Genomic DNA, 10,101 nt, shown 5'->3' on the forward strand with positions numbered 1-10,101 from the left:
GCTAAAATAACTAATTCTGTTTACTTTTCCCTTAGCAGGAGGAAGAAACTTTTTAAAGAAATAAGTTTTTGTAATGAATACTAAGATATAATAAAGATTTTAATTTAGTATCACTAACTGGTTATTGATATTGAATTGATCAGACACCTTTTTTTTCTCTGTGCAATAAATTTCTAAAACCCCTATTTGGCTTGTGCTGAGTGAATATTACCACACTACAGAATGAGTTTTGTTGTATTATTTGGTTTAGTTGGTTGTACTTTTCTGTAGCGTGAATTTGGTAGTTTAAAGAGTTATTATTGAGTAGTAGCTACTCTTACTGGTGTCTCATTTGAGAAATTAATTTTATCTTTTTTATTAAACTGCTTGCTGCTATCTTCTTGTAAATATGGAAATTTTATTTTTAAATAAAAACTGTGATTTTTATATTTGCCTACTCTTTTGCAGTGGACATCACTCTTTATCGCAATGGTTATCATGGGGACCTGAATGAGACATTTTTTGTTGGAGAGGTGGATGAGGGGGCTCGGAAGCTAGTCCAGACCACATATGAGTGCCTGATGCAAGCCATCGATGCAGGTCAGCCTCCATGCTACGACTCACCAAACCACCCTGCTTTGCTGTTTGTAGCAGATAGATGGTTGGCCATTGCTGTGTACATTCCCTGTACTACCAGCTTTGCCTCCACGCTACCTGAGTTAACCTAAGGTTTTGTCTGTAATAGGTTTAAGGATGATTTGAAGATCCCTTGATAAGGATCAACCAGTAATCCCTTAATATCCTTTATATCCTTTGACTCTAGTAATTTATCTTCCCTTTTTTCCCCCCCAAGATTAGTAAGTGGGAAAGGGCATATAGATAGATCCTATAAGTACATTTTTTTGTTGTGTGTGTGTTTTTTTTAATTATTTCAACTACATAAGTATTACATTCTTATTGTAAAAATTAGAATAAGAATGAAAATTATGGGAGAAAAAAATGATCCCTTTTTCTTTCTTCCCTCTTTTATTATTTTTTTTTATAGAAAATATTATTAACACTTAGTGATTTTTTCTCCCTTGTTTATTTTCTCCCTCTCCGTCTGTCTGTCTGTCTCTCTCTCACACACATACCTTTAATTGGAATTAAATAAAATTTTTTATATTTTATATTTTGCTGTCTTTTCAACTAGTATGTGTGAGTTTTATGAGTATGTTCCATATCAAGTTCTGTTAGACATTATATTGTTATTATCGTGAATAATATCTTTGAGTAGAGATCAAAATAGAATTTTCTGTAGGGGATCCTCTTGGGGTCCCTCTTGGAGACCGTGAGGACCCTTTAGGGGATCCTGGTTTTGCTCCCCAGGAGTTTGACAGCACCTAGCTTCTGGGATGTCAGTTCTGAGAAAGCCACAACATTGAAAATAATTTGGAAAACAGCAGTTAACAAAAAGTCATGAAAATGTAAATAAGGCGCAATTTATAGTGAAATAAATCTTTCTAAACACTACCACCTGGTTCCCATGATAGAATGGACTATTATGAGAATGTTTTTTACCAGGATCAAGAAAGCCGGAGATTATGAAGCAGGACTTTTTCTAAAGTTGCCTATACTTACTGTGAACAGGGCAAGTTATGGATAATATTCTTTTTAAAAAAAAATAATTTTGCTCTTTGATCTTTTTCCCTCACCATAAGATTAAAATTGAAGAATAGGGAAGGAGAGGGAGAGTGACGGCAACAGTGACTCGAGCATATCATAGATATGAAGGATGGCGTGGGGTAGAGCAATGTTCAGATCTGTTGTTCATCACGTGGCTTTGAATCAGAGTTGCCTTGAGGTCCCCCAACAACAGAGAAAGCAAACGATGCTTCTGTTGTAACCTCTTAATACTTTGCACGCTTCCTCTTCTGACATCAAAGGAGAAGTTCCAGTTGCTCTTAGTTTCAGCCTGAGCTTTGCTCTTTATTGACTGTGTAGCCTTCCTGTGCCTTGACCACCTGATCTCTTTGTTAAGATATATAGGCACGTGAAGCATTTTCAAAGTTTCCTAACACATAGATAATCACTTAGTGTTAGTCATTATTCTTCATCATAACTCTTCTCTTTTCCTTTCAGTGAAACCTGGTGTTCGATACAGAGAATTGGGAAATATTATTCAGAAGCATGCCCAAGCAAATGGATTTTCAGTTGTTCGAAGCTACTGTGGACATGGAATCCACAAACTTTTTCATACAGCCCCTAATGTCCCTCACTATGCCAGTAAGTACTGTCCAAAGTATTGAGCAAAGACATTGGATATTTGCTCACCATTTAGTCAAGAAGTATTTACAAGACTTACTGTTTTGAATTTGTTAGCTTATTGCTATGAACTGTAACATGTAAACTGTGAAAATACATATTAGCTCTAACACAATATAATTCATATTCTGCTCACTTAGCAGTGTGGGGGGGTTATAATTTGAGCTGGAAGAGTTATCTTGTAACTTACTTCTGCTGTCTTCATTTACAACTTCAGCCTGTGTTATGTTTATCCTCTTGGAGGCTGTCCTACTACAGAATAGATGGTGGGTTTGGGACATTTTAATGAACCACCTGGAATTGACCTAAGTTGTTTATGTTTACTTTCCATTGGCAGAGTTTCAACCACATGGTTACATCTGACTCCAGAGGAGGCTAGAAAATATAATCTAGCTGTGTGTTCTGGAAGAAAAGTAAACTAATTTTTATGAACCGCCAGCAGTCTCTGCTTACAGGCCTAATCATTACTGTTCTGCTTACTTAGGTGAAATTGGTTAGATTAGAAAGTGCAGCTTAGTGAAATTCAGGTTTTTATTTTTTTGTCAGATGTTATGCTTATTAATCATTAGTCTAAATAGGAGGGAATAGACAAAGTAATACCCTTAGGCTGAGTACTGTCTCATAAGATACAAAGGGAACAAAAGACAATTACTGTGTTCCAGAAACTTTTCCTCTGGAGAGATAAGCCTTATGCAGGAACAAGTTTGTTTTTTAGTGCCAGGAATAAATGCTATTTGCATAAGTGACTTAGGAAATAATTTTATCACTGAGTATATCATCAGTAGCTATACCCTTTGGTATATCTTGTACATTTATTTTCTTGTCTGTAAAATGGTTCAGAGTGTTATCTACCTTGGAATTATAAGGAGTAAGTGAGAGAATACATGAAAGCACTTAGTATAATGGAAACAGTATGTGTAAAGTACCTAATCAGTATTAACTCTTTGTTATTACATGCTGTTGAATTTGAACCTACTCATAGCTGGCCTTCCAGTGAGTTTTCGTAGGCTATGACTTGCATGGGAGGAGATAGCCCATTTTTCTCCTGCAGAGCAGCTAGTGGATTTGAACTTCATGCCTTTGAATTGACAGTGCAGTTCCTTATCACTTGGCCACCAGAGTCGCATCTTTGAATTCTTAGGATGACTAAAAACAAGGATTTAATTGTACTTAGATCCATAGTCCGCATACATGGAAATACCACTCAGGAAATCAAATGATACATTGCTCTGAACAAATCTGTTGCATAGAGGACCTCTCTAAAGAGCAAGGATATCTCTTTAAGTACTAAAGTGAACCTTACTCAAGACATGGCATTTTTAGTCACTTCATAGGTGTTTGAAAGCTGGGCAATGAGTAAGCAAGATGAAAGAAATGATGCATTTGAATTATGATACCAGAGAATATTGAATACAGACTGCCAGTCTGTACTATTGAGTATAGATTGCCAGAGGAATGAACAAATCTATCTTGTAAAACGTGCCCCTAGAATGTTCTTAATACTTAACTATTGTTGTTAGGTGACACTGAGTTGATGTTGATTCATAGGGACCCTGTGAAACAGACTTGAACCCTTCGCTGTCCTGGGCCATCCTCAGGATTTCTGATAGGCTTGAGTTAGTTTTTAAAGTCATGGTGTCAGTCCATAATGTTGTGAATCTTCCTTGCTTTTTCTGACCTTCCCCAGCATAATGCCTGATTTGGGGGGGAATAAAAAGTATCATGTCACCCCAACAACAGTAGCAAAGTGTAGTAAAATAAAATCTAAAGGAACAAATACTGGCAAGGGTATGGAGAGCTTATAACTCCTTAGAAAGTTAGGAATAGAAATACCATTTGATCCTGGTAATCCTTCTATTAATATATACTCCAAAGTAGTACTAAGAGCTGCTATCCGAGGAAATGTATGCATACCCAAGGTTATTGCAGCAATATATATAATAGCAGAGATGAAAACAATCCTGGTGTCCATCAACAGAATGGAAGTATTATCGTAGAAACAGGTACATTTACACAAAATTTGGTGGAGGGTCAGCTATGAGCGGGTTCCTACTCCTGACAGTGAGTTAGACTCTTGATTGTAATTAATATTATAAAAAAAAGTATATGAATAAGAGAATGCATTGGTGATTATAATGAGGGAAAACAAAGAATATTCTGAGATTTCTTTAACTTTTAGTAAAGTGAACTGAGGGGAGGTGGGCAGAGAAGAAAATGTGCAACAATGAATGAGTGAAAATCCAAGTTCTCTATAATCTTTCATTAAAATCTCAAGACAAAATTTATAGATATGAAATAAAATACATTTACCTTAGGAAGCAATGAGAATTGACACTTCATCTCACATATGTGAGACATGTTATCACAATGATCTAGTCTCTGGAGATGGACATCATGGTTGATAAAATAGAGAGTCAATGCAAAAGTGGGAGACCTTCAGTAAGATCAGTAAGCACAGTGACTATAACAGTGGGATCAAATGTAGAGATGATTATGAAAATGGTACAGGACCAGTCAGTATTATATTCGTTTTTACATAGGGTGGCTATGAATTGGAATCAATGTGACAGCACCCAGCAACATCAGTTCTGACTGATTGTGCGATCTAGCATTTCTCTGATCAGCACAACTTAAGTGATTCCTTAACCCTATGTTAAAAAGTTAATTCTGTATTAAGAGAAATAAAATAATAATCAATGGCATAAAACTACTAAATAAATGCCAAAGCTAGAGTTTGTACTTGGGATTCTGTATGTCTTTATAGAAACATTCTTTCCTCCTCTTTTGTGCTGCTTTGTAGGCAGTGGAACAGTTTGACCCTAGGTTCTATGATGGGGAGATAGCCTGAAGAATTGTTGAATTTAGTGTGTGGAGGAAATGAGAAAAATCATTCTAAATAAAATTATGAATAAATGCTTGCAGGTGATACTGCAGAGAAACAAGATAAACTTGGCTGAGTGCAGTATTTTGGGAATGGTCTGCTGAATTCTAGACTAAGGGAATTTTACTTGTAGGGATTTGCTGAAACATTTTTGGGGAAGGGCATAATATTGATGTTTGGAAAACTGATTTGGCAGTGGCGTGTAGGATGAGTTGCACATGCAAGCTAGTTAATGCCACAGTGTTAGATGGATGGCCAAGAGAACAAACAGATTATGTCTTGGAGGGTGCAGCTGGAGTGTTATTTGGAGGCAAGAAATAAGAGTCTTCACCTCACATACTTGGGTCATGTTGCTAGGAGGTGCTATTCCTTGGAGAAGGACATGACACTGGGAAGGGTGGAGGGTCGGCGAAGGAGAGGAAAATCTTCAATCAAGAAGGTTGATATGGTGACTGCTGCAGTGAGCTCTGTGTGCCCGGAAGTGTGAGGATGGTGCAGGACAGAACAGCGTTCAGATCTTTTGTTCATAGGGTCGCTATGAATCGTACTGGACTCGACTCGACAGCACCTCATAGCAAAAACAACAACAGCAGCATCAACCCTCTTCTCTAGGTCAGCTTATTTTGATTCATGTTGTTTTTGGCATTGTTATTATGTTAAATGTAGTCTTTGGTAGGTGATTGTTCACTGGCGGCTATTAGTAATTTTTTTTTAAAAAATAATAATGATAATAATACCCTACATACAAAATGCCTATCAATTTTTCAAGTCTTTATTTGGTTTATATAGTTGTCTAAAATATTTTGTGAGGAAGAATAAAAAGTACTTTTAGAGCTAGACAGTGGAACAAATAAAAAAATTGAAGCCCTGTGTGGTGTCTATAAGGGGAGTCACTAAGCTAATATGTGTGTGTTAAGTGAGGTATATTGTGAAACCACAACCAGAATAGTGGAGATGAGTAGGAAAGAACTATATCATACTTTATATGTCAGGGTAGTCCCATTCTCCACTATCCGATAGAGAAATATGAGACATATATAATTTTAAATTTTCTAGTAGCCATATTTAAAAAAGGAAAAAGTTAAATTTAATAATATACTTATTTAATTCATTACATCTCAAATATCATATCTCAACAATGTAAAGATTATTGAGAACTATACCATACTGTTTATGTCAGGGTAGCTCCATTCTGACTAGTCATATTTTAGGTGCTCAATAGCTATGTGTGGCCTTCAGCTGCCATATTCTGGAGACCTCTAAGATCCTTTCCCACTATACTGATACTTCTGATATTTCTGTTTTGGTCGTTAAAGGAATATATAATACTGTGAAGTATGAGACTTCCCGGACATTTGATATTGCTCATTCAGAACCTGTACGTAGACTGAGAAGCAATACAACCTTGCTTGTTGCAATGAAGAAGACATGAAGCTCTTATTATCAAAATAGATCAAAGACCACAGTGTGGATTACACTTACCTTTAGTGTGGGTTACAATTTGATACAAAAAAAAATTTTTTAAAAATTTTTCAACTTGACCTACAAACAACATCATGATAAATGGAAAAATGTTTGAAATTGTCAAGAATTTAATTTTACTTGAATCCACAATTGATATCTAAAAACAGCAGTCAAAATGATGGCACAAAATACATATGAATGATTGAAAAGCCAATATGCTTTGTAAGCTTTCACTCAGATCACAATAAAAATGATAATTTGTAGAAGTTAAAAGTTAAAAAGTGAAAGTTCATTGGAGCAGAAAAAAATCAGTCATTCGCTTTAGACAGATCTTTACAGAAGACCTCTTTAAAGATCTGGATAAGATGACAGCATTTCTGGGAGAAATGGCATTCAGTAGTGTGACCCAAATGGACACATTGTCTTTCATTACAAAAGTCCTTTACCAAGGCATCTGAAAGGACCAATGCATTTGCCATCTGGTGGTCAGACAAAGCAAATGCAGTTAGTTACTTCGCTGATGTCTGTCAGTTTGGCTTCTTTGGGTTTTGAGTGTTTGGGGTTTTTTTTTTTTTCTTTAATTTGAAATTTAAACTGATTTTACATTTTTATTTGAAAGTATGTAAGAAAGCCTGGTTTTCTCAACTTTTCTGGCTTTGTTTTGAGAGTGACCAATCTGGATACTTTAATTAACAGTAATATTTGTCATAATGGTCCTGAAAAATAACTATTAGTGGACTTGAGCACAAAAACTCAGAAAGAGAAATAAGTGTTTCTGTTTCCAAATAGAAAGGAATAATTTCTTCAGGCATTTAAAGAAATAAGTTAATGAGCAGAAACCTTGTTTCTCTTTTAAGATGAAAAGAGTAGTAGTCTCAAAACGATACGAAAATCATGAGGTCATGTTTACAGACTTTTGCTCTACATGTCGACATACCCAAAGAAGTAGGAGGCTTTTGGTATAATTCCAGACATGTCATTCTGTAAGCTTTTATGCCTAAATGAAGAATGAACATTGTTTGGCTTAGTGATTAGATTTCTAATTGTGGAGCATCTTTGTATTAGAGAACACATAGTGAATGAATGTGCCTGGGACAATACGGAAGATTATCCAAGGACGACTGGAACAGCACATCACCAGAGAACTGCTAGAGGTCCAGGCTGGGTTTAGAAGGGGTCGTGGTACTAGGGATATTGTAGCTGATGTTAGGTGGATCTTAGCTGAAAGCAGGGAATACCAGAGGAATGTCTATCTGTTTCATTGACTATGCAAAGGCATTTGACTGTGTGGATCATAAGAAACTTTGGCTGACTCTTGAGAAGAATGGGAATCCCAGAACACTTGATAGTTCTAATGCGAAACCTATACTTGGGCCAGGAGGCAGTCGTCAGAACAGAGCAAGGGAACACTGCATATTTCAAAATTGGGAAGGGCGTACGCCAGGGATGCATCCTATCTCCATACCTTTTCAACCTGTATGCAGAACAGATCATCCGGGAGGCTGGGCTCTATAAGGAGAAATATGGGGTCAAGATTTGTGGGCGATTTATCAACAGTCTGCGTTATACCGATGATACAACCCTGCTTGTTGAAACTGAAGAGGACCTGAAGCACCTGCTGCAGAGGGTCAAGGACTGCAGCCTCCAATATGAATTGGGGCTCAATGTCAAGAAGACAAAGATTCTCTCCACTGGACCAATTGGTAGCATCAGGATGGATGGTGAAGAGATTGAGATTGTTCACAGCTTTAGTTTGCTTGGCTCCACAGTCAACACTCTTGGCACCAGTAGCCCTAAAATTAAAAGGTGCATTGCCATGGGAAAGTCTGCTGTTAGGGACCTCTCTAAAGTACTGAAGAGCAGTGGTGTCTCTCTGGAGACCAAGGTGCATCTGATACAGGCCATGGTCTTTGCAATCACTTGTTATGCATCAGAGAGTTAGACAGTAACCAAGGAGGACAGAAGGAGAATTGATGCCTTTGAGCTGCGGTGCTGGAGAAGAGTATTGAGAGTACCATGGACTGCTAGGAAAACAAACAGATTCGTCCAGGAAAGGGTTAAACCAGGTGGCACTTTGGAGGCAAGATTCTAAGGCTCTGTCTAACATACTTTGGACATGTTGTAAGAAGAGACCGGTCCTTGGAGAAGGACATCATGCTGGGGAGGTTGGAGGGACAGCGCAGGAGGGGAAGGCCCTCTATGAGGTGGATTGATACGGTGACTGGGGTTATCGGGATGGGAGTGTCAGAGACAGTACGATTGGCACGAGACACAGCAGAGTTTAGGGCTGTTGTACATAGGGTCGCTATGAGTCGCAAGCGACTTGACGGCACTCAACAACAACACATACCTACTTGTTAAATAATACAGTTTTTAAGAGGAATTGAGAGAGGAAGTGGTGATTAAGAATCACTGATGGGTTTGTGCTTTCTAATTACCTGTTGATTCCTGCAATATTTTGACATTTGTTTTTCTTTTTCTATTTCTTAAGAAAATAAAGCTGTTGGAGTAATGAAGGCAGGCCATGTGTTTACAATTGAACCAATGATTTGTGAAGGTGAGTAAAAGCATACTGTAACATTCTTTAATTGTATTTCTGTTTCATTTTGCTCACTCATGGTTGGATTAATGATCCTCTCTTCATTGAGTTACTTTGAGTTGTAGTCAGCTTGACCGCCCGTAACAACAACTAGTACATGATTTCTTTTTGTTTTGTTCACACTCACTAATCCATTTAGAACTCCAGTATTATCTGGAGACTAAGAGGTGGCAGTAAATCCCCTCTGTGTGTTCATTCTGCTCTGGCATTGCTGAGGTATTTCTATTCTATTCCTCCTCATAAAGACTGTCACAGGCCGCCCTATCCTGCAGTGCTTGATATATAAACCTCCATCAAGCATGTTCCAAAGTACTTGGTTGACAAAGAAGGGGCCAAAGAGAGAAACAAAAGTTTAGCATTTGTTCAGCACCCATTTTAAGACAAAGTTTTATGATTAAATAATTCAACTAATGGATGAGGTAGGTGACATCCTTGTTGTATGAAAGATAAACTGATCCTTTGAAGAGGTTGAGGAATTTGTCTACGATCACTTGGAAAGTTTTGTAACAGAATTTGCTAGTCTCTCATGTCTTTTTTGTGATGCTGTCCTGCCCCTTCTGAGTCTACACTCTTAGAAAGGTAGGGTATGTGTCATGTGATGTGGTAGTAGACAGCTCTTGTGGAGAAAGGTCAGCATAGACATACTGATAGACATACTGGTTAAGGCAGCTATTGTGTTCTTTGCCACTCAAACCACCTCCTCCTGTCCCCGTTATTCTCTGTGGCATGCGCCTGGTGTTGGTAGTAGGCCACAAGTAGTAGGGCTTCTTACTGTGATTATCGAGGTGATTGTCATAAATGGAGCCTACTTCTTGAAACCTTCACCTTTTCCCCAGCTAGGTCTTTTTTTTTTTATTTTTTTTATTGGGAAAAA

General features: G+C 37.5%; 1 protein-coding gene across 1 annotated transcript in view; it reads left to right on the forward strand.

Annotated features, from left to right (window-relative positions):
- The window catches only part of METAP1 (methionyl aminopeptidase 1), a 74,231-nt gene that overhangs the window by 57,091 nt on the left and 7,039 nt on the right, over positions 1–10,101 (forward strand). Inside the window, exons 8-10 of the mRNA XM_006893080.1 lie at positions 448–579; positions 2,101–2,244; positions 9,120–9,185. Coding sequence (XP_006893142.1) covers positions 448–579; positions 2,101–2,244; positions 9,120–9,185 — 342 coding nt within the window. The remainder of the gene's footprint in view (positions 1–447; positions 580–2,100; positions 2,245–9,119; positions 9,186–10,101) is intronic.

This window comes from Elephantulus edwardii, unplaced genomic scaffold, assembly GCF_000299155.1.
Source record: "Elephantulus edwardii isolate Elephantulus edwardi_28Jun2011 unplaced genomic scaffold, EleEdw1.0 scaffold00122, whole genome shotgun sequence".
Classification (NCBI taxonomy): Eukaryota; Metazoa; Chordata; class Mammalia; order Macroscelidea; family Macroscelididae; genus Elephantulus; species Elephantulus edwardii.